The sequence below is a fragment of the Heptranchias perlo genome, chromosome 1 (assembly GCF_035084215.1).
Source record: "Heptranchias perlo isolate sHepPer1 chromosome 1, sHepPer1.hap1, whole genome shotgun sequence".
NCBI lineage: Eukaryota > Metazoa > Chordata > Chondrichthyes > Hexanchiformes > Hexanchidae > Heptranchias > Heptranchias perlo.
Genome location: NC_090325.1, coordinates 183020830 through 183046944, shown reverse-complemented (window position 1 = coordinate 183046944; position 26115 = coordinate 183020830). Strand labels below are relative to the sequence as shown.

General features: G+C 44.5%; 1 protein-coding gene across 1 annotated transcript in view; it reads left to right on the top strand.

The window, feature by feature from the left end:
- The window catches only part of LOC137328836 (thrombospondin type-1 domain-containing protein 4-like), a 345688-nt gene extending 341384 nt beyond the window's left edge, over nucleotides 1-4304 (top strand). Inside the window, exon 17 of the mRNA XM_067994368.1 lies at nucleotides 141-4304. Within this exon, the coding sequence (XP_067850469.1) occupies nucleotides 141-280 (140 nt within the window). The 3' untranslated portion in view covers nucleotides 281-4304. The remainder of the gene's footprint in view (nucleotides 1-140) is intronic.
- The last annotated feature ends 21811 nt before the right edge of the window (nucleotides 4305-26115 follow it).

The window sequence follows — 26115 nt, the reverse complement described above, 5'->3', positions numbered from 1 at the left end:
AAGGGAGCTCGCTAGCATCTCACGTTTGTTTTAAACCTGCTGTGAATATAATATTAGATATTATTCCTCAGATCAGCAACCAGTGAAGTCTTTGGGTTTAAACTTTCAGAACTAATTCTTTCTTATGTTTTTTTTTGCAGATGAAAGTTGCAGAGACATGTACTTCAACTGTAATGTCGTGGTGCAAGCCAGACTCTGTGTCTATACATACTACAAAACAGCGTGCTGTGCATCCTGTGCCACAGCCAGAAGAAGAGCTGCCCAGCTCAGAAGGAGATAACTGCTTCCCTACAATTCCTCACAGATTGTGACGCAGTAATATTACCATAGGAGAACTTGCAGATTCTACTGTTTTGACATCATCATAATTGCAAAGAAAAAGGGTCAAATTTAATATGTACACGGCTAGTTTATAAAGAGAAAATGTACTGTATAGTATTAATATAATCTTATGCCATTATCATGCTGGTCTTTGGTCAAAATACTGAATTTCTAGTTAATTTACAATAATTGAGTTTCAGATATATGAAATGCATTCTACAAATGAATGAAACGTATTCAGTAATAGGTTTCGGAATCTCCCTTTGCAGCAGAAGGCTGGTTAGAAAAACCATGCATTGACTTTCACTGAACTCTTCCTATTCCTTGACAAACTTGCTCTCTTAATATTGTGTTCAATTCAAGGTTCATCTGTGGATTTTTTTTTAAAACTGAAAAACAAGTTGTTGACATCATGGTACTGCAGCATTCTACGTCTATCCACTATAGAACGAGCACACTAAGGCAACTCCTCCAAATCTATTTAATGTTCATGGGGGGGACCTGCTTTCCTCCCAGGAAACCCCCTTCCTGATACATACATTCCTGATACAGCTTTTGTTTCATCTGTCTGTTTGTCAGCATTTTGCGACTGGACGTTGTCAATACGAACCAATCAGATCAGTTCAAAACCACAACTGGAGACTGTCAGGGCCAATTAGATCAGTTGGAGGGCGGACCTGAAAGCTGTTAGAATCATTTTGTTCCTCCCTCTGTCAGCTGTGCACAAAATTAAGGCAGAAAAGGTTTAAGATGAGCTGATGGTCTCGGAGAGTTGCAGTCATAAATGTTTTTATTTCATGTTTGTCCCCAAAGAAGTTATATATAACAAGTGCCAAAATGCAGCCTTTAAGAACTTTTCATTTTCATTTTCTGCAAAGGAGCTTTCTGGGCCATTTCTGGAAATTGTCTTACTTGAAGGTTTATTTACTTCAGGACTAGTTGCAGCTACTTTGAGACAAGAAGAGTATTTGCTGGTGTGAAAGCATTAACTGACTTTATTGAGAATTCCTCTCACTGCATTTGTATAATTGCCAGGATTTAGAAGTAAAAGACAGGGTAGAAGTGGCAATGAGTTTTACTTAATTTAAATAAATGACACTGAGAATGTCATATTTATCCCTCTGGTCCATTAACAACCCCCACCCCCCACCACCCACAATCAAAGCCCAACCTTCTAGAACCCTAACTCTCCCATCAAACTACCATCCCTCTGGCACATCCCCATTTAAGTCCATCCCTCCAGTACATGAATTCTCCCATCAAAGTCCATCCTTCCAGTCCATAAACTCTGCCATCAAAGCCCATCTCTCTGGTACATCACGCCAATAAATTGTATTTTGAACAATCCCACTGTTTTTGCTTCTATTCACCTTGCCTGGTAAATTAGCTCAAATTTTTATATCTCTTTGCATAAAGAAGCTTTTCCTGATATCTTTTCCAAGTTGTCTTAAGTCAAACAAGAGCCGGCAAAATCTGTAAAGTTCATCCGCTTTGACTGTAGTGTCAGAACAAACTGAATGAGGATGCATACAGAACAGGACATGGGCCCTATTTATTTTCAGCAATGGTACTGCTACTGATGGTACAGCAATGGTTTGCTTCTATACAAATGGACAAGTGATTTTTAACCTTTAATTGCAGCTATAGCAATTGGAGAATTGTGTTTTAAGTTGAACAGATGTGGTTAATGGTCTCAATGTTCTTTCCATGTCTTTTTTTGTCACAGAAGCAGGAGATATCCCAGGAATCTGGAATCTGGTAAAAGTAGTCTGTTCTCTTCCCTAGCTCTGAGGAAGCCGGGATAGAGCAGCTACAATAGATCTTCATGTCTCAATGTGTCTCAGAGCAAGAGAGAGAGTCAATGCAGGGAAAGATAGAGGTAGCAATGGCATGGATGGGAAGGAGATTAAAGGCTGACCTTTGACAGCTGGGGAAAAACCTTTGTGGTACAAATATACCACTGATCCATGGAGTGGCAGACGAATCTAATAGGCAGGAAGAGTGAGAGGCAAAAGAGAGTAGATGGGGCATTACAGAAGGTACTGCAGTTTGGAATGATTGAGGTCAGCTGTTCTTTTCTAATATAATATTATTGTTAGAACTTGGGTATTGTCTGATTCTGTACAGTTCTATATAATGCTTCATTTCTTACTGTGCTGTTCCTGATGGGATTAGGAAAGGATGATACTGTCTGTATTGTTCTTATAAATGGGGGGCCCAAGCTCTTCGCTTCCCTCATGTGTTTGCAAAATCAGTGCACTTAATTCACAGTGCTTTCAATCTTCCAGTCATCAATTTTACCCCATAGTTATATATAGAATATATTCATGAAGACACAACTTGACTAGAAAGATCATATTTTTGCTACTAATGAACTTATTAATTCGTCAATGCCACGATGCCCTTCGCTGTTCCTCAGTAAAAGCTGTACACATCATTTCATTTCAAAGCCTGAGATCAGATGCCCGCCTTCTTATTTATACTGACATAAACATTCATTAGGTTTCATTTGTGTAGATAAGAGGTTATATCTACACTCTTCACAAACTGCAGCAAATCCAGAACTCTGTAGCTCGAGTCCTCTCCTAGTTCCACTGGCTCTCTGTTCACCAGGATATTAATTTCAAGATTCTCATCCTCATCTTCAAATTCCTCCAAAATTAGTTGCACCCCATTAGAGTGATCTTCTTCAGCCATGCATCCCAGCCTGCAGTCTCCCATTCCCTTTACTCTGGGTTACTGCCCCATTCCAAAGGACTCTGATCCACCTTCGGATTGTCAGAGCCTAGTCTTTCAGCCGTTGTGCCCCTGCCCTCTGGAACTACCTTCTAAAACCATTTTCCTTTGCTACCCCATGTCCTGCCTTCAAAAACCTTGCTTGAATCTGTCTGTTCCACTGTTCCTTCACTCTCCCCTCATTTCCTTCTTGACGCCCACTCCTCCCCTTTGTAAAGTGCTCTGAGGCAATTTTCTGTGTGAGGAATGTATATGAATGTAAGCTGCTGTTCGAGGTATTTTAGTAATATGCCATTTCAAATCTCAATAAAAATGAGGAAGGAAAATTAATTCTGGGAATGCAGATGGATGAAGTGAGCTGCTGTAGTGTTTTTGTTAGAATTACAATGTGGCAATAAAATGCCAGCAAGTCACAGTGAGACAACTGTGAATATCAAGAACTGGAAAAAGTGAGCTCTGGTACAGCAGGTTTGGCTGTAGCTTCATATTTTGAACATTTTAATTTCTAACACAGTGCTTTTGTTCGCCATAAACTCCACATCCTGCCAGCACTGCAGAAATTAGTTTCTGGTATGAAGAAAACATTTACTGACAGAGCACAGAAAACATTTCCGATACACAATCTACAAAAGGGGTTTTTAATCACAACTGGCAGCAGCACACTCAACCGTTGCATGTTAAGGTCGCTTTTGACTCGGGTTGGGTTTAGGGTAGGTGGGTGTGAGGAGGGAGTGAAATCCCCATGGAGACTGAGGCATATGCCATTTTAACTCCCGGGCTTCATTTAAATACTGCGGCAGGGTCTTCAGGCGAAAGCTGACAGGAGCGATGTCAGCACCAGCGGGCGGGAGCAGAAATTCGGACGGAAACTCAAGGACGCTGGGAACCCAAGGGAATGGTCCCCTGGCAGGACATTAGTGCTGGGGGCCCCCCCCCCAGCACTAACGTCCTGCCAGGGGGTCCCACTGGTGATGTTTCATTGGGAGGGAGAGGAAAGGCTGGGACTGGGGAAGCCCAAGGACTCCTTGCAGGGAGCATTCCCCCGCTGAAAAGGTAAATTTAAATACTTACCGTGGCCTCTTCACTGACTGTTGCCAGGTCCTGCTGACGAGTTTGGCCCCGCGCGGGCCTCCCAAATCTTTTAGTTAAAATGGCATCCCGGTGCCAATGACATCAACGAGCACGTGACTTTTGAATGTGAAGTAGGCGCCCACCTGCCTGGAGCGGGCGGCTCTCCTGCGCCTTATCTGTGGTGAGTTATGATTTGGGGGGGGGGGGGGGGGGAGGGAAGATCACACCACCATTTTAACCCGTGCCCGCGTCATTCCCGCCGGGCAGGCAAGGTTAAAATCAACCCTATCAAGGCTTCCCTTTGAATTGGTCTGAATATTGAGGAGCCGTTTTGAAGCACACTGTTCCTGAGTGCACTAAATTATATTTCTCTCTCTCTCTCTCTCTCTCTCTCTCTTATATATACATATAGAGAGAGAGAGAGAGAGAGAAAATTGATTGGGTCCATGCTGAAAAAATTGTAATCAGCATGGACCCAATATATACATATAGAGAGAGAGACCACAACTGCATTACCTGTCAAATGTCAGCTGGTTTCTTGAAAACAGTCATGCTTTTTCAGACTGTGTTCACAAATCAAATATTCTGACATCACAATCAAGAACAATCTGCGACTGTTAAAACGAACTGAACCAAACAAGTCCTCAACATGTATTTCATTTTAATATAATCACTGCGCTGACACCAATTATTCACTGGCACCCTGTTTTTATATTAAAGCAGGCAGTGTGTGCAAACAGTCCAAATGTATTCCAGACGCTGCTATGTGAAACGTATTATGATTTTATGCTGTTGCCTTAAAAGTGCTGATGCAAGGATGTGTTTCTTGAATAATTCTGAGCACAGATATCTGTGTTGGCTTATTAAATCAGCTAGGAATACATTTGGAAACATTTACACTAAAACAGTCCCTTAAAATAATATTGTTTGAGCTTAAATTGAGAATTATTTAAAAGGAGTTTTAAGTTTGTTCAATTCTTTAGTCTCTTAAAATCTTTATTTTACCAGTAGTTGGACTAGATACCATCCCATAAGAGTCATACTGATATATGCCCAAATATGAGCCTGTGATTTTCCTGGTCTGTGTAACTCAGTGTTTCCTGTTTTGGGTATTATTCTGTTTCCTGGTCTTTGTTGCTTGTTATCATAGCACAGACCGCAAATTTATCCTATGACTTTCCTCGTCTATTTTATTCTGTATTTCCTGATCTGTGTTACTCACTATTCCCTGGCCTGTGTTACTCAGTTTCCCCTGGTCTGTGTTACTCAGTATTCCGTGGGCTGTGTTACCTGGTATTTTGTGGTTTGTTACTCACTATTCCCTGGTCTTGTTACACGGTGTCAGACCACAAAATGCATTTATTCACTGAGCCGTTCAGGAACTAGTGTCAATTTTACTTGCCAATTTTCTCCCTTTCCTCTCCTGAAGGTGCTGGCCATACCTCTGGTACAGTTTCACAGCTGCAACTCACCCTGCAGTAATCTTCCCAAGTGGCCAATATTCACATGTGAGCTCAAACAGTGGGTGCTGACGGACTATTCTACCTTTGAGAATATCATAGAACGAGTCCAGTTCTGTCCTCATCCAATGTCCACACACAATCATGTACACACACACTTCTAGCTGGGATCACTGGATGGTGATTAGGCCTCACTGATTTCCCTCTCCCTAATCCAGAGGTGCTGAGGCCAATTACATCCCCTCGACTGCCTCACTAGCTGAGATCAACTAACTCAACATGGACTGGGTACCTTCCTGCTAGAGGTGGTTTAGCTACTGGCTGGAGAAACCCATTGGCCCAGATTGTCCTGCAGCGGCGAGATCAGCGACGTACACCGTAAAATTTAGCCATCCAGCATTTCTAATCAAAACATGCCACAGCGAGGATGGCAAATCAGAAGTGGCACATCCATTTTTTTCCAGCAATTTGAGGAATAAATAAACAGGTGGCAATGTAAAGTCTTAAAAGCGGCTTTTATGTGAAGCCAAAGTGTAGCACTTATCAAAAGCGCTACTCCCGCCAGGCCAATCTCGGTGGAATCAGTCGGAATGCTTCGGTTTAGACCATGTTGTTGACGTGTTGTGAATTTGAGTACTGCAGTTCCATGGCTGTGCGGAGATTATTCTCTAGCCTCAGAGCAGCCCACGTTTAATTGTGTAAGCTATTTTCCCCCAATCAGCTATAAATCACGTCACCGCCAGGCCACCAGCGCCAATGTTTTTATTGAAAGAATCCAGTGAGATCGCCATTGTTTTCAGAGGAGAGAGGAGGGTGGAACAATGTGCTTCCAACTGTTCTTGGCAAGGGGCGACTGCGGAGCGGTGCAAAAGACTTAGGAAAATATGGAGCACCCTAAGTGACGGCGCAAGTCACTAACTGCATAATTTCCTCTTTGGCAATGTTCAAGGGTCCCAACCCAACGACGTAGATGCACCATTATAATGGTGCAAGTCCCCAGGAAAATCTGGGCCGATTAATTTTTCAGAGGAACCCATTGTGATTACAATTTTTTCAGCATGGACCCAATCAATTTGACAAAACAACAATTAAGCACTGCCATACCACTGGAGCATCTAATCCAATGAACCAATCTTTAAAACATCAAATAGGTTGCAGCAGTCACTGCACAATGACTTAATTGTACCAGATGTCATGCAGGGGACATACTTCTAACAGTTTGGGGATGAGCAGTGAATTGCAAGAAGATATAATGCAGGCACATTGCTATACAGACACATCAGTACACCAGCACATTACTGCACAGGTCCAGGAAGAGCATGAAAACTTGTTAAATAGCTATTCAGTAATAGGTTCTGTGTTTGAAACATCATTACAAGAGAGCAAAGGGGATTGAACACTATGAAAATGCTGTGATTACAGTTTGATGTGTAAAAAATAAATTTTTAATCTAATCTGAGAGATTAAAATATCCCTTTGGGAGATTGTAAAAAATATGTGGACTGTTTTTATTTGGAATAATTTATTTTACATGCAGTGGAACTCCCGATTATTCACTAGAATGTTTATAGGACAAACCCCCGTGTGAGATGTTGCCTAATTGCACGTCTGCTGTTACTTTTGTTATTTGTTTTGTACTTAACTTCATTGCATATGTAAAACCAAATTTTGAGGACTCCCAAATATCTGCAAATTTCCATTATCCGCCTGGGCAGATAACGACGGTTCTATTGTAATTAGAACTGAAATGTTTGGATTTCCCTTTATGTACTGATAAGTGGCTGTTAAGGTTTATTCCTTTTACACTGTTAAATAAAAAAGTTATTTACAATTAATTGTCCAATAGTATTTTTTTTTGACAAGAAATGTGAAATACAGGATTGGTACAGTGGGTTGGCACACCTTCTGTTCACCTCTGGGACCTGGGTATGAATTCTACCCAAATTGTCCTAATCAAGTGTCCTCCTTCTCCTGGCTATACATGAAATGATCTTTAGCATCTCAACCTGGTTGCAAGTCCAAGGCAGCAAAGTGCCTACAAACTGCAGCAGAAACTAATATCAAATTGTGAATCTTCCTCACCAACAGATGATGAGGGAAGCAGGAAAATTCACACTGATGCATTCTGAGGTTGGGGTTAAGGTACATTGTTGGGACTGAGCACGGTGGTTTTACTTTCCATCTGCGCTATATCTGACCTGAAGCTAATTCTATCTATAAATTGGAACATGTTCCATTTCTACAGCATAATCATCCTTCAATTTAGAAAGCATAACATTGGATTTTTTTAAAAATCGAAGCAATGGAGCAAAGTTGGGAAAAAAATCTGAATTGTGCATTGTTAATTCTACTCTGTTCCATATTAATCCAGTTCATCTGTCAAATAGAACCAAGGGGTCAGATATTAGGAGGGAGGTGGGTTGGCAGCAGGTGGGGGGAGGGGGGGGGGTCGACTGGGCGCGTGGGTAACGCACCCAGTCAAATCGGGGTGCTCCGCGCGCGATCGCAGCCTAATTGAATGTACTGACGCGTGCTTCCGGGTTTCCAGTTGCAGACCTGCGCAGCGGGCACACCGCGTACCTGCATCACAGGCTGTCAGCAGGAGGAGCCCTATTTAAAGGGGCAGTCCTCCAGTGCTCCTCCTGCAGCAAAGAACCAAAATAATAGAATGGAGCAGGCCAGAGGCAAGGCTGCTCACTCCAGGTGCTGCTCGATGGGGTGAGGAGTAGGAGGGAAACGTTTTTTCCATCTGATGGGAGGAGGTGGCCTCCCTCTGCCACCAAGAAGGCCTGGCTCGAGGTGGCAGAGGAGGTCAGCAGCAGCAGCGTCGGCCGAACCTGGGTCCAGTGCAGGAAGCGCTTTAATGACCTAACCAGGTCAGCCAAAGTGAGTATACTTACACATTCTCCTACACTCCGTCTTCCACATCACCTCCACCACCACGCAACTCCTTCTGCACTGCCGCCACAAGGCTCTCGCATCACTCCTCACATCCACTCAATCATCATCCTCACCTAGCCTGCACTTACCCACCGCCCCAGTTCCCATTCGAACACTACCACACAACCCAATCCTCATACAATCTCATGGCTATGTCTCAAACGCACCCTCCCATGCGACTCCCTCACGGTCACCCCCACCCACACCAATGCATGCAGTGGGTCACTATGCAACCATCACTCAATCACGCCTCTCTGTGTTTTGCCTTAATAGGAGAAGAGATGCCAGAATGCCCAGGAGAGGGCGAGGACCAGAGGGGTCCGCCACACCAGTGGTCCTAACGAACGCGGAGCGGCAGGCAATGGAAATAAGCCGAACGCAGGAGTGCCTGTCCATGGCGGACGCCGAGACTGGGAGCGCACAAACGGCTGGTGACAGAAATCTAACACTCAGCACTCATGATAGCGAATGATTTTAACATCACTTGGCATCTGCAGCACCTCAAAATCTGTCCAAATGCTTAATATTGTTTTCTGTTCTCTTGCAGGGCCATCTGCGACTGCCATGACTGCAGAGGGAGATTCCTCAGAGGACCTGCCGGCCTCTGAGGGGGCATTGTTACATCTGAGCCAGCCATCCACCAGCGCAGATACACGCACCTCGGTGGATCCCCGTCCTCAGTTAGTTGGGCTTGCACATGGTGAGTCACCACGCACGTGAGCACAAGCAGACACTGGTGGCAGGGGCAGCCATGGAGAGTCCGCGTCGGTGGGAGCACTCTTCTCCAGGCTCTGCTCAGCTGGACCCAGATGCTGAACCCTGGTGGCCAGCCATAAAAAGGAGAGACATCGAGGGCCAGCAGCATATTGCCGAGGTACTGAAACAGTTGCCACACACACTCTCCACAATCGCACAGAGGATGGAGGAGTCCAACTCCTGCATGAGTGGAATACTGTCAAAGGGACGTGCAGGCATCCCTGAGATAGTGTCGCGGGAATGTCTGCGATGGAGGGAAGGCTAGCCTCCATCGAGCTTCAAGCACGGCTCAACAATGAGTCCATTCAGGCCCTGACAATGGCCATTCAGATTCAGGGTGAGCAACATACTGCCGCCTTAAACAGGCTGACAGATACATTACAACTGCCTTCCAAGGCTTCATACAAGTCCTCCAATCTGTCGTCCAGCAGGGTGGAAGGAGTGATGCGGGCCTGGGCCAGGAGAGGGATGACGGCGAAATTGGACATGGAAGTGGGGATGCAACTCAAAGCGCTCCCACATCTCACCCGTTGCCCACTTCTCAACCAGTACCCGCAATGCTGCCCCCTCTCCAGGTGGCCGAGTCTGCCCCTGCACAGGTGCAGGTGGAGCAGTCTTTGGAGGCACCCTCACGGGCACCGAAACCCAGAGGGCGTCCACGCAAAGCATCTCATTGGTCAGGGCATGAACAAGAGCAACCTGCCACTACCTCTGCTGAAGCCACAGGGGTAGCACAACGTAGGGGTTCCCATAAATGTATGGCTAAGGTTTTGTGAGCACAAAGGGGATGCACAAGGGTGTATGACAGAATGTCATGTTTTTCATTTGGTTTTGTTTGTTTTGCCAAGCATATTAAAATTTGTTATCACCACTTCTGCCACGTCTTTGGAAATCTTGTCTGGTTTATGCAATAATTCCCTTTCCTGAGGATCATCATGAAGACCCACACCTGATGCCACCCATTCTGTCACTGCAGAGTGGGTGTGGGTGTACTTTGCAGGGCTCTTTTGTGCAGGTGACTGAGAGGCACCGGCGATGTCCCCGGTGGAACCCTGGAAGGATCTGGAGAAGTTGTTGAGGGAAGTGGTGACTTTGACAGTGACAGGTAAGAAGATGGTGCTCGGGCCAGCCGGGAGCAGCTCGGCATCAAGGAGGCTGCAGATATCCACGCCTGCACATCTAGTGACTGAGACTCCGTGTGCACTGCTCCTCAGAGAGGTCCAGGAAGCTGAGCCTCAGTCTGTAGACCCTGTGGTGAGGGTAGTGCCTTCTGCGACGCATCTTTCTCTGCGGTTGCCCTCCCTCCTGCTGTGCAGTTGGATGTGTCACAGCACCGTGTTGTGGAGCTCCACGTGTCAGAGGTGGACGGCGTGGATGGCGAGGCTGGTGTTGCTGTTCGTCCTCCGATGAGGTCATGACTGCAGCAATGGCGGCCCCCATCTGGAAGATGTACGTTTAAGGGGGTCCGCAAGGTGGGTAAATGTGTCTGCACACCGGGGTTGAGATTCCAAGTTTGTGAATTTTAGTGTTAGGAGGAGGGTGGTGGAGGCCAAACTTTGTCCAAAGTGACAGAGTGGCCTCCTGCAATGAGTGAGGGTCTCCTGGTTGCAGCCAGGCTCCGTCCCGCCCCGGGAATCCCGAATTTTAGCAGCCCTCCCGCCACGAACGCACCCACTCGGCCATCCGAAAATTGACCCCAAGGACTCAGACATGAAGTTGGGCTTGTAGATCATTCTGAAGGAAAATGAGTGCTGATATTACATAAAACAAAAGATGGTGAATACTCTTCTAAGATCAAATCTGGCACAAAAAGCATTATTCCCATCTGTCATAAGTGAGAATTACGTGGGATCCTCTGCACTAAGTCCTGAGACTCCAATCGCCTTTGAAAACTGAGCTACTGCCCCATCTTCCCCCCCACCCCACTTTGGAGAGACAGAAACAATCCTGTTGTATAACCCCAATCTATATCCTTTGATCTGGAATTATCTTGGGGCAGTGTGAAGCTATCCCAAAGAATACCATGTAATATATAAACTGAGGATTAATCCAGTAGAAAATCTACCTTGGATCCCAAGAATCACTTGTGATTCCTCCTGCAAACAAAGCACACCACCAACTTTTGGTTGGTGCTTCACAATTCAAGGTTAGACCCAAGCAGGAGTCAGAGGAAAATTAGGGGAAGTGACTGAAAGCAAGGTTGAACTTTAGCAAATTAAAATGTATTACTTACATTATCAAATATCATTTAAAGTCACATGCTTGAGTGAATAGGAGAAATAAAGCAAAACCATCCAATATCATGCATTTAGTCATATGAAATTGTAGATGAGTAAATAAAAAAGGGAATATAAATATTAATTAGAGTACAGAGACAGAATGGATTTACTGCACAGCCTCTCTCAAACAACCACAGATAGTAATACAAAGCTGAGATTATGGAAAATCCCACTTTGAAACAAAAATACCATCATTGCTGCATTTAACAAAAAACAACTCAATAATGAAATAAATTCTTACATTGCACAATGACAAAATCAAACGTTTAACTTTTTTTTTATTGGAAGATAGAAGGTATAAATATACAAGTACCAATTACCAAATAATTACCAATCTAGATACGATCTGCTGTACACAGTCTGTCCAAAACTTTAGCAGAGTTAAGGATACATCAAAAATGCAGCAATTACCCTGAGCTGCTCCACCTTCATTTAATTTGTCCAGTCATAAAAAGTTCAGCTTCCTGTTCTTTCAAACAATTGCTGGGTATTTTCATCAGTTTTCATTCAATCAGCCAAGACTATTCCATGCTGGCTGATATCAAAAGTAAACCAGTAAAAGGATCATTGGAAAGAAACCTAACTATGTATCTTTGTAAATCAATCCAATTCAGAATTAGAATCACAAGTTATTTTATTTTTAAAGAGTTTTTCCAACCACCAGCGGTTTAAAGGGTAGTTCAGGCTTTATTATTCCACCAGTTAACTCGCAACAAAACCTCCTGCCAGTTCTTCAAAGCTCTTTGCAGCTGTGAGAAATCTATTTAACATTTTGCACTTTTTTAGTTTTCTTCTCACTCCTTTGCTGCCAAGTTTCTCAATAAAAGTGATTGATTACAGCTCAGTACCTTGGAAAATGTTAGAAAAGGGACATTTGTCCACAATGAAGTCATCAGACAAGTATTGTTTTTGTTTGTGATATTCACCCTTTAAGAACTTAAAGTTGCAGAAAGAAGCAGGGAAGTCAAAGGTAGATAAGTGTATTCACTAGTGTTAAAAACTTACAAGCTGGATCTCTGAAGGATGCAGATCAGTTCTGAATGCACACAAGTGCCAGCATGGCTCAGTTGGTAGCACTCTCACTTCTGAGTCAGAAAGTCATTAGTTCAAGCCCCACTCCAGAACTTGAGCATATTATCTAAGCTGATGCTCTAGTGCAGTACTGAGAGAGTACTACGCTGTTAAACCCAAGCCTGTCTGTCTGTTTAGGTGGATGTAAAAAATCCCAATTAAAGAGCAGGGAGTTTTCCTGATGTCCTAGCCAACACCCCTCCCTTGATCAACGCAACTGAAAGACAGAGTAACTAGTCATTCAACTTGTGCATTGTCCATGGGATCTTACTGTGTGCAAATCAGCTGCTGTGTTTGCCTACATAAGAACAGTGATGAAATTTCATAAGTAATTTATTGACTTTCCTAAGAATGCAATGCAATGCTGTAAAATACAAGTTCTCTCTCAAACAGAAATTTACATTGATCAGTAAGCTATAAAAGTGTTGACTAGACTCTCAACATAGTGTTAGGCAAATGCTCAGGGGGCAGGTAGGTGGGTTTAGGTACCACCATGTGGAGTTGGGAGTAAGATTGGGTTAGTTTTATGCAAACTAAACAGAGGTACCAAAGCTTGAACTGATTTACTCCCAGACTTGGCAAGTTCACCCATTTGATGTGAGAATAATTCATTTTTGATTTAACACTTTGGCCAATTTTAACACATCTCACCCTTAAAAAATAAAAAACACTTAAAAACAAAAACTTCTCCAAAGTGTTCATATAGGCTTCTGACCTGTTGACATTCTTTATGGTTACAGTCCTGGCCACTCCCCAATGTTGACATCTCTAATCTGTTTCACAGATAATTAAAATCTAGTCTAGGGTTATAGGTTTTCAGGTGCGACTGCATTTGATCTCATGAAACCTCGCTTAGTGGCTTCATACAGGTCTCTTCTCAACACCACACCACTCAGCAAAAGCTCCATAATGAGCCTGACAACACTCTAGTCTGCATTTTAGCTGCAGTTATTACAGAAATCGGTCCTGATTTTAACTCCCCATACCTGGCGGAAACTAGCCGTTGTGGGAGGGGGGGGGGCAGTAAAAAGGGGAATGACTTAGCCTCCCCGATCCTGCTGCCTTTCCGATGGGTCCCAATATTAACCTGCTCTTGACAGGCGAGCAGGACGTCTGCAGGATGGCAGGGAAACCCTGTTTGAATTCCCCAGATCAGGGCCCGATGACACCAGGACCCGATCAGCAATTTTAACTGGAGACTTGAGCGGGGCAAGCAGTAACGGCTTCCCAGTCAGGCCAAACCTGCTAGGACGTGGATCGTGGGCCAGAATAGGCCCAGCCAGGTAAGTTTTAACATTTTATTTTAGGTTTTCTTTTTGGCCAGAAGGAGCAGGAGTGCTTCCCCCACCGGCTGATCACATTTGCCGACATCTCCCAGCCCCTCTGATCAATGGGTACGGTAACATAGTGGTTATGTTACTGGACCAGTAATCCAGTAGGCCCAGACTAATAATCCACAGATGCACGAGTTCAAATCCTGCTACAGCAGCTGGGGAATTTAAATTCAATTAACTAAATAAAATCTGGAATTAAAATACTAGTATCAGTAATGGTGGCCATGAAACTACCGGATTGTCGTAAAAACCCATCTGGTTCACTAATGCCCTTGAGAGAAGGAAATCTGCTGTCCTTACCCGGTCTGGCCTATATGTGACTCCAGACCCACAGCAATGTCCTTGATTCTTAATTGCCCTCTGAAATGGCCGAGCAAGCCACTTAGTTGTAAAATCTTGCTTTAAAAATAAAGTCATAATAAGAATAAAACCGGACTGACCACCTGGCACTGGACACGACGAAGACAAATCCAAGCCCAGTTGACCCTGCAAAGTCCTCCACACCAACATCTGGGGACTTGTGCCAAAATTGGGAGAGCTGTCCCACAGACTAGTCAAGCAACAGCCTGACCTAGCCATACTCACAGAATCATACCTTTCAGCCAACATCGCAGACTCTTCCATCACCATCCCTGGGTATGTCTTGTTCCAACGGCAGGACAGACCGACCAGAGGTAGCGGTACAGTGATATACAGTCAGGAGGGAGTGGCCCTGGGAGTCCTCAACATTGACTCTGGATCTCATGGCATCATGGTCAAACATGGGCAAGGAAACCTCCTGCTGATTACCACCAACCGACCTCCCTCAGCTGATAAATCAGTCCTCCTCCATGTTGAGGAAACACCAAGGGTAGCAAGGGCACAGAATGTACTTTGGGTGGGGGGCTTCAATGTCCATCACAAAGAGTGGCTCGGTAGCACCACTACTGACCGAGCTGGCCGAGTCCTGAAGGACATAGCTGCGAGACTGGGCCTGCGGCAGGTGGTGAGCGAACCAACACGAGGGAAAAACTTACTTGACCTCGTCCTCACCAATCTACCTGTCGCAAATGCATCTGTCCATGACAGTATTGGTAGGAGTGACCACCGCACAGTCCTCGTGGAGACAAAGTCCCGTCTTCGCACTGAGGACACCATCCAACGTGTTGTGCAGCACTAACCACCATGCTAAATGGGATAGATTCAGAACAGAACAGATCTAGTAGCTCAAAACTGGGCATCCATGAGGCGCTGTAGGCCATCACCAGTAGCAGAATTGTATTCCAGCACAATCTGTAACCTCATGGCCCGGCCTATTCCACACTCTACCATTACCAACAAGCCAGGGGATCAACCCTGGTTCAATTAGGAGTGTAGAAGAGCATACCAGGAGCAGCACCAGGCGTACCTAAAAATGAGGTGCCAACCTGGTGAAGCTACAACTCAGGACTACATGCATGCTAAACAGCGGAAGCAACATGCTATAGACAGAGCTATGCAATTCCACAACTAAACAGATCAGATCAAAGCTCTGCAGTCCTGCCACATCCACTGTGAATGGTGGTGGGCAATTAAACAACTAACGGGAGGAGGAGGCTCTGTATACATCCCCATCCTCAATGATGGCAGAGTCCAGCACATGAGTGCAAAAGACATGGCTGAAGTGTTTGCAACCATCTTCAGCCAGAAGTGCCGAGTGGATGATCCATCTCGGCCTCCTCCCGATATCCCCACCATCACAGAAGCCAGTCTTCAGTCAATTCGATTCACTCCACATATCATCAAGAAACGGCTGAGTGCACTGGATACAGCAAAGGCTATGGGCCCCGACAATATCCCGGCTGTAGTGCTGAAGACTTGTGCTCCAGAACTAGCTGCGCCTCTAGCCAAGCTGTTCCAGTACAGCTACAACACTGGCATCTACCCGACAATGTGGAAAGTTGCCCAGGTATGTCCTGTCCACAAAGAGCAGGACAAATCCAATCCGGCCAATTACCGCCCTATCAGTCCACTCTCAATTATCAGCAAAGTGATGGAAGGTGTCGACGACAGTGCTATCAAGCGGCACTTACTCACCAATAACCTGCTCACCAATGCTCAGTTTGGGTTCAGCCAGGACCACTTGGCTCCAGACCTTATTACAGCCTTGGTCCAAACATGGACAAAAGAGCTGAGGTGAGAGTGACTGCCCTTGACATCAAGGCAGCATTTGACCGAGTGTGGCACCAAGGAGCCCTAGTAAAATTGAAGTCAATCGGAATCAGGGGGAAAGCTCTCCAGTGGCTGGAGTCGTACCTAGCACAAAGGAAGATGGTAGTGGTTGTTCGAGGCCAATCATCTCAGCCCCAGGACATTGTTGCAGGAGTTCCTCAGGGCAGTGTCCTAGGCCCAACCATCTTCAGCTGCTTCATCAATGAAATGGGGATGTTCGCTGATGATTACACAGTGTTCAGTTCCATTCACAACCCCTCAAATAATGAAGCAGTCCGAGCCCGCATGCAGCAAGACCTGGACAACATCCAGGCTTGGGCTGATAAGTAACATTCGCACCATACAAGTGCCAGGCAATGACCATCTCCAACAAGAGAGTCTAACCAACTCCCCTTGACATTCAACGGCATTACCATCACCGAATCCCCCACCATCAACATCCTGGGGGTCACCATTGACCAGAAACTTAACTGGACCAGCCATATAAATACTGTGGCTACAAGAGCAGGTCAGAGGCTGGGTATTCTGCAGCGAGTGACTCACCTCCTGACTCACCAAAGCCTTTCCACCATCTACAAGGCACAAGTCAGGAGCGTGATGGAATACTCTCCACTTGCCTGGATGAGTGCAGCTCCAACACTCAAGAAGCTCGACACCATCCAGGACAAAGCAGCCCGCTTGATTGGCACCTCATCTACCACCCTAAACATTCACTCCCTTCACCACTGGCGCACTGTGGCTGCAGTGTGTACCACCCACAGGATGCACTGCAGCAACTCGCCAAGGCTTCTTCGACAGCACCTCCTAAACCCGCGACCTCTACCACCTAGAAGGACAAGAGCAGCAGGCACATGGGAACAACACCACCTGCACCTTCCCCTCCAAGTCACACACCATCCTGACTTGGAAATATATCACCGTTCCTTCATCGTCGCTGGGTCAAAATCCTGGAACTCCCTTCCCAACAGCACTGTTGGAGAACCTTCACCACACGGACTGCAGCGGTTCAAGAAGGCAGCTCACCACCACCTTCTCAAGGGCAATTAGGGATGGGCAATAAATGGTGGCCTTGCCAGCGATGCCCACATCCCGTGAACGAACAACAAAAAAAAAATCACCTTTGCCCTCTGACATCTCCCACCACCACCCCCACCACCACCACCCCCCCCCCCCACCCCCCTCACTTACCTGACTGCCGGGGACCAATCCCACGAGTCCTGGGCTGCGGGTTCCTGCCTGCGATCGTCTGCTCCAGCCCACCGGCCAGGTAGTGTATCTGGCCGGGTTCAGGCAGTATCCTGATGAAAGTTATGGTGATGAGGCCCAGCCATCGAGGTCGGCTCGGCCTCCATGTCCCAGACTCTGAGTGTGCCGCCCATTTTGGGGCTTGCTTGCACCATACCCACGCATCCCCCCCACCCCCCTCTTTAAAATCAGAGCCATAATCATCTCTAGACCAGACCTACACAAGGGATCCAAGGACAGCATTGGGCATCACCAGGAAACTCGGGTTCACTCTCCATGAGTTACACAAGTCAAAACGCCAGCTTCGTGTTATGGTTTGATTCTTATAGCCAATATGGGTGTTCTGTCTCTTCATATTGAATAGGTTTCCTCCGATTATTGATACTTGTTAAAAATGTTTGGATCAGATCATGTTATACAATGTGGCAGAACTCAAACCAATCTTGTGTTTTTAGCAGATTTTGTAATATTGGTGTTGGAACTTTGTTCCATCCTCATTACTTATATTCCTATTATACGCCACACTGCCAACATCTGCAATTTTGTTACATATTTACTGATTCTACAGTATTGTTTTAATGTATGCAATTCACCAAGATAGAAGCAGGCAGAGAGAGGGCAAATATATATCTTGCCCTTCACGTACATTAAACCAGCAATGAAAAAAAGCAATAAATAGTTAACAAAATCACAAGTGTTGGTGACACTGTACACGATTAGCTGCTTAACTATTTTTCTTCCACCTCTTGGATGTGATGACTTGTGCTGTACTACAATTCTTTAGACAACAACAGCCCTACAGTGCCCCACCCAAGTAGCCATTTGTCATGCATGACTCTTAGTGATGGCAAGTCACTTGAACCATGGGGACCCGACCATCATCGTACCAAACCTGTTGTCATCCAGCATTGTCCAGCAGGGGTCAATGTATAGTGATCAGAAGCAAAAACCTTGGCCAATAGCAACATAGTAATTGCTCAACGAGAAAAGACTACGGTCCATTTAGTTCGCCTTCTGCCATCCTGGTAGTCGCATACTCCAATGATAATGGAGTTTTTGACTAATCATGGCAATCAATCTGTATCAATTAGTCTACGACAAACCCAGGCATGGGTTGAAGACAACCCCCAGTGGCGGAAAGCTTCAGGAACCATAGTTCCAAAGTCACCTGTTCCTCCCAAGCATGTTACACTTACTATACATCGCCTCAAATTACTCATATACTGTATCCCAAAATGTTAGTTTCTGAAAGAAACCTATCTACTTTGAATATGAATGAATCAACACTATCTGCTTTCGTTGTCCCGCTGGGGAGCTTGTTCCACAGATTCACCACTCGCTCACTGAAATAATGTTTCCGCAGCTTAGTTTCGAATTTAGCCCCCTTCAAGTGCAGGCTGTGTCCTATGGTTCTACTGTTCTGGGCAAGGTGAAACAGCTCATTAGAATCCCTTTAGAATCCTAAAAACGGTAATAATATCACCTCTCAACCTATTTCAGTGAGAACATGCTCAATTTATATAATCGCTCCTCCTAATCCAATCACTCCATCCTTCTATAACCTTTCAGTAGCTGCAATATCCTTTTCGTAGTATAGTGATCAGAACTGTACACAGTATTCTAAGTGCGGTCACACCAATGATGTATAAAGTGGCAGGACTACCTCACTATTTCGGCTCAATATTGACCTTTTAATGCATCCCAATGTCTGATTTGCTTTACTCGCTGCCACCGAGCATTGTTGCAATAGCTTCAATTTATTGTCAGTTAGGACCCCCAGATTTCTCTCATTTTTTATGCACATTATTTTCTTTCCATTTAAGTAATAGTCCCTTCCTGTTTTTTTTTGTTCCCATGTGAAACACTTTGCATTTCTCGGCATTGAATTTCATCTGCCACCTGTCTGCCAAATTCCCAAGTATATTCAAATCCTCCTAGAATCACAGAATGGTTGCAGCACAGGAGGCCATTCAGCCAGTCAAGCCTGTACCTGCTCTCTGCAAGTGCAATCCAGCCATTCCCACTCCACCGCCCTTTCCCCGTAGTCCTGCAAAATTTTTTTCTTTCAAGTACTTATCCAATTCCCTTTTGGAGGCCACGATTGAATCTGCCTCCACCAACCCCTCAAGCAGTGCATTCCAGGTAATAACCACTTGCTGCGTAAAAAAGTTTTCCTCATGTCATCTTTGGTTCTTTTGCCAATTACCTTAAATCTGTGTCCTTTGGTTCTCAACCCTTCTGCCAATGGGAACAGCTTCTCTCTATCTAGACTCCTCATGATTTTGAGCACCTCTATCAAATCTCCTCTCAACCTTCTCTGCTATAAGGAGAACAACCCCAGCTTCTCCAGTCTATCCACATAACTGAAGTCCCTCATCCCTGGAACCATTGTAGTAAATCTTTTCTGCACCCTTTCTAAGGCCTTCACATCCTTCCTAAAGTGCCGTGCCCAGAATTGGACACAATACTCCAGTTGAGGCTGAACCAGTGTTTTTATAAAAGGTTCATCATAACTTCCTTGCTTTTGTACTCTATGCCTCTATTTATAAATTGTAAACAATTTTACAACACCAAGTTATAGTCCAACAAATTTATTTTAAATTCCACAAGCTTTCGGAGGCTTCCTCCTTCGTCAGGTGAACGGTGTGGAAATGAAATTTTCGAATCCTTCGCATTTGAAAATCACAGAACAATGCCTGGTGATTACTGCCCGTTGCCAAGGCAATCACAGTGAGCAGACAGAAAGGTGTCACCTAAAAAGGCCACCGAATATACAAACCCCCAAAAAAAGAGAGAGAGAGAAGGAAGACAGTCAATGACCCGTTATATTAAAAACAGATAACATTTGTTCGCTGGTGGGGTTACGTGTAGTGTGACATGAACCCAAGATCCCGGTTGAGGCCGTTCTCATGGGTGCAGAACTTGGCTATCAATTTCTGCTCGACGATTTTGCGTTGTCGTGTATCTCGAAGGCCGCCTTGGAGTATGCTTACCCGAAGGTCGGTGGCTGAATGTCCATGACTGCTGAAGTGTTCCCCGACAGGGAGAGAACCCTCCTGTTTGGCGATTGTTGCGCGGTGTCCGTTCATCCGTTGTCGCAGCGTCTGCATGGTCTCGCCAATGTACCATGCTCTGGGGCATCCTTTCCTGCAACGTATGAGGTAGACAACGTTGGCCGAGTCACAGGAGTATGAACCGTGCACCTGGTGGGTGGTGTCCTCTCGTGTGATGGTGGTATCTGTGTCGATGATCTGGCATGTCTTGCAGAGGTTACCGTGGCAGGGTTGTGTGGTGTCGTGGACGCTGTTCTCCTGAAGGCTGGGTAATTTGCTGCGAACGATGGTTTGTTTGAGGTTGGGTGGCTGTTTAAAGGCGAGTAGTGGAGGTGTGGGGATGGCCATAGCGAGGTGTTCGTCATCATTGATGACATGTTGAAGGCTGCGGAGAATATGGCGTAGTTTCTCCACTCCGGGGAAGTACTGGACGACGAAGGGTACTCTGTTGGTTGCAGAGCCCAGGATCCTGTATGCTTTTTTAACCGCTTTCTCAACCTGCCCTGCCACCTTCAGTGATTTGTGCACATATACCCCCAGGTCTCTGTTCCTGCACCCCATTTAGAATTGTATCATTTAGTTTATAATGTCTCTCCTTGTTCTTCCTACCAAAATGTATCCCTTCACACTTCTCTGCGTTAAATTTCATCTGCCTCTTGTCCACCCATTCCACCAGCCTTTCTATGTCCTCTTGAAGTCTATCACTAGCCTCCTCACTGTTCACTACACTTACAATTTTTGTGTCATCTGCAAATTTGGAATTTGTGCCCTGTACACCTAAGTCCATGTCATTAATATATATCAAGAAGTCTTCCTAGCACTGACCCCCGGGGACCACCACTGTATACCTTCCTCCAGTCCGAAAAACAACAGTTCACCACTACTTTCTGTTTCCTGTCCCTTAGCCAATTTCATATCCATGTTGCCACTGTCCCTTTTATTCCATGGGCTTCAACTTTGCTGACCAGCCTATTATGTTGCACTTTATCAAACGCCTTTTGGAAGTCCATATACACAACCGTATTGCCTTCATCAACTCTCTCTGTTACCTCATCGAAAAACTCAATCAGGTTAAACACGATTTGCCTTTAACAAATCTGTGCTGGCTTTCCTTGATTAATCCACACTTGTCCAAGTGACTGTTAATTTTGTCCCGGATTATCGTTTCTAAAAGTATCCCCACCACCGAGGTTAAACTGACTGGCCTGTAGTTGCTGGGTTTATCCTTACACCCTTTTTTGAACAAGGGTGCAACATTTGTAATTCTCCAGTCCTCTGGCACCATCCCCATATCTAAAGGATGTATGTAAGATTATGGCCAGTACCTCTGCAATTTCCACCCTTACTTCCCTCAGCAACCTAGGATGCATCCCATCTGGACCCGGTGACTTATTAAGTACAGCCAGCCTTTCTAGTACCTCCTTTATCAATTTTTAACCCATCCAGTATCTCAACTACCTCCTCTTTTACTGTGACTTTGGCACCATCATCTTCCTTGGGAAAGACAGATGCAAAGTATTCATTTAGTACCTCAGCCATGCCCTCTGCCTCCATGCGTAGGTCTCCTTTTTGGTCCCTAATCAGCCCCACCTCTCCTCTCACTACCGTTTATTATTTATAAGCCTATAGAAGGCTTCTGGCTTCCCTTTTATGTTCATTGCCAGTCTATTCTCATACTTTCTCTTTGCCCCTCTTATTTCCTTTTTCACTTCCCCTCTGAACTTTATATATTCAGCCTGGTTCTCATTTATATTATCAACCTGACATCGGTCATACGCCCCCTTTTTCTGCTTCATCTTACTCTCTATCTCTTCTATCATCCAGGGAGCTCTGGCTTTGGTTGCCCTACCTTTCCCCCTCGTGGGAATATATCTAGACTGTACCTGAACCATTTCTTCCTTTAACACCACCCATTGTTCAATTACAGTTTTGCCTGCCAATCTTCGATGCCAACTTACCCGAACCGGATCCGTTCTCAACCCATTGAAATTGGCCCTCCTCCAATCAAGTATTTTTACTCTAGATTGCTCCTTGTCCTTTTCCATTGCTAATCTAAACCTTATGATACTATGACCACTGTTCCCTAAATGTTCCCCTACCGACACTTGCTCCACTTGTCCTGTAGCTTCTCCTGTTCGGGTTTGCAGTTTACCACCTTCATTAGCTTTGCATCATCTGCAAATTTAGCCACTGCGCTTGTAACTCCTAGCTCCAGATCATTTATGAAAATATTAAACAAAAGAGGTATCAAAACAAACTACTGTAGAACTCCTCTGGTAACATTCTCCCAGGCTGATGACAATTCTTATACCACTACCCCCCTCTGGGTTCAATCGATCAAACAATTATGTATCCACTGTAAAATATTTCCACTGATTCCCAAGTTTTTTTATTTTTAGTAACAGCCTTTCCAGAGGAACTGTATCAAAGGCCTTACTGAAATCCAAGTGCACCACATCCACTGCCTTACCCCTATCAAGCTCCCTTGTTACACCCTCAAAGAAAACCAGTAAACTAGATTGGCAAAACCTCCCCTTCATGAATCCATATTGACTATTTTTTTAATGATTTTATTTCCATCTAAATAGTCCATTATATATTTAATAAGGGTTTCCATACCTTTACCCACGATGGATGTCAAACTCACTGCTCTGTAGTTTCTTGGGTCACTTTTGCTACTTTTATTAGAATGGGAGTAGCATCTGCCTTTCTCCATGTAGGAACATAAATATGCTTTCACGCAACTTTTATTACGTAACTAAGACAGAACGGCTAATGTAGGAATTATGGGCAGGATAGGGTTAAACACCAGGATCAGATCAGAGTTGACCTAACAAAACCTCAATCACACCTCGGAACAAAGTCAGACAGTTCCGGAAGATAACATTTAAATGTCAAGACATAACAAGACTTAAACAATTTGTTGACTATCGACTAGCATTAGTGCGAACTGATGCAATTAGCTAAATTAGACAATAGAAATTGGTAATGTGATCAGCTACACAGGATGCTTGTTTGTTAAACTGTATAAATAAGGGGTTCAAAGCAGAATTAGGTTGTGGACTTTTAGGTTCCTCCAAAGAGAGGTACTGTGAACAGCCTGAACAGGAAATCGCTCACGACACCCTAAGAGATTCCATTGCCCGTAAGTATCGTTCAAGTCCCAACTCCAGTGACACGAGCACAAAATCTAGGCTGACACTCCAGTGCAATACTGAGGAAGTGTTGCACTGTCGGAGGTGCCATTTTTCAGATGAGATGTTAAACCAAGGCCCCGTCTGCCCTCTCAGGTGGATGTAAAAGATCCAATGGCACTAATTAAAGAAGAGCAGAGGAGTTCTACTGATTTCCTGGCCAATATTTATCCCTCAACCAACATCATTAAACAATCAGCTTATCTGGTCATTTATCTCATTGCTGTTTGTGGGACCTTGCTGTGTGCAAATTGGCTGCCAAATTTCCTACATTACAACAGTGACTACACTTCATAAAAGTACTTCATTGGCTGTAAAACTCTTCGGGACATCCTGAGGTCATGAAATACACTACATTAATGCAAGTTCTTTCTTTTAGTGCTTGAATGTACAGGTCTGTACATAGTCTTGAAGTGAATGTTGTGGAATGATAAACAATAAAAGGTACTCAATTATCAGACATATTACTAAGTCTAGAATCCAGGAATCTGTTATTTTAAGTTAAAAAGGATAGAAATGATCTAACACTCCAGTCCCCAGCCACCTCTCCAGTATTGAGTGATTTCTGTAACATTTGTGCCAGAGTTCCTGCAATTTCATTGCTTAGTTCCTTAAGGATCCTCGGATGCATCTTATTCGACTCCTGAGATTTATTTACCTTAAGTTTGCACAGCTGTTTGGCAACTATGCTGGTAGTAATGTGAATAGCGGCACAGCGTACGTCTGCAACCCTCTCTAGTTCCCTTTCCAGATAAGTAAATTACCCGCCTCCTCCTTGGTAAAAATTGAGGCAAAAAACTTATTTTGCCCTTTTACAGCCTGTGTGGTATCTGTTGTTATGCCCTCACCCAATCTCACTTTTAGTGGCCCCATTCCATCCTTCATTTTTCTTTTTCTCAATATAACTAAATGACTTTTTATCATCCTTCACTTTTCTTGCCATACTCAATTCAAAAATTTTCTTTGCCATTTTGATGCCTTTTTTACACTCTGAACATGCCTTCTGTAATTGAATCTGTCTTAATTGTGAGCCATTGTCGTTTGCTCTGCATGGGTACACGTTGGTCCATTGTATTCAGAATCACCTCCCTGAAGGAACTCCATAGGTCCTCCACTCTCTTAGCCATACTCAAGCCTACCAGGCCCATTCTGACAAGACTTCTCTTGTTGATCCTCTTAAAATTTGGCAATTTTGTTTGGGTTTTTATAAAATCCCAAATTCATGTAATGTCAAATGAGATCACTTTATAGTAAATTCTAGGCCACTGACTCTACTGGTAAGACAGGGAATGGATTTCTAGAATTAATGGAAGACTGTTTAATGACTCCCTTTGTTGGCTCTTTTACAAACTGAGAAAACATCCTGGCACTTGAAACCTTGGAGGTTTGAACGTCCCTATTACTCAATCAAATCCAGGATGTTTTCTCAGTTTGTAAAAGAGCCAACAAAGGGAGTCATTAAACAGTCTTCCATTAATTCTAGAAATCCCTTCCCTGTCTTACCAGTAGAGACAGTGGCCTAGAATTTACTATAGCTGGTCGTGAATGGCGCCCGGGGTTAGTTAGACTTGTCCTTGCCTGTTTAATAGCCATGATATTTTGCACTGCAAGTTGCTGGAAATGCAAGGTGGAAACAGCACGGTGCCCTCTACAGGGCATCTGGGACCTTAGTGAACAGAGCAAGCAACTGTGCAATCAGATTGAAGGCTTGTTTAATGAACAGCGCAAGATCTGAACCAGGAAGTGTAAGTTAGAATAGTGAATTCAATGTCAAATCAGGTACATAGAGAGAAATAAAGGGAGGGAAAATAAGATTGGCTTAAGAGAAAGAGAAAAAAAGAGACAAAGAAAAAGTTTTAAAGAATTTAGCTTAAATTAACTTATCGCGCTGTTAACAAGGGTACTTAGGCTGAAATGGACAAGCCCTAACTTTCTGTGGCGAGTTTAGTTCATATCTACCACGCAAATACAGGAACTTCACGCCGTTCAATGCATTTGAATGGTGAGTCAGACAGCAAGAGGCCTTTTTCATGAAGCCAATGGTGGAGCATCGCATCTCGGACAGCAACTTCTGGATTTTCACGTTTAATCTCGCACCTGCCCTCGCCTGAGGTTCTGTGCAATTTGTTCATAAATAACGGTGAGCGCTGTCAGCCTCATTGTTATTTTGGCAGCAAATTCTGGGCCATTATTGTCCCAGTCAATTTCTGATAAGTTAAAATCTCCAACAACTACAGTTGGTCTCTTACTAATCACCTTTCTCATCCCGCTGTTCCAGAACACGGCTTGCACCTGGCCTGAGGGTCTATAACATACCTTCAGTAATAGTTTCCTTCTGTTACCATCTATTAATTCTACCCAAAGTCATTCTGTGTCTGCCCTTTCCATTTTTATATCCTCACTCACTTGTGTCTTAATACTGGAGTTTATATAATAAAATTAGAGCTGGGCCATTCAGGTGTAAT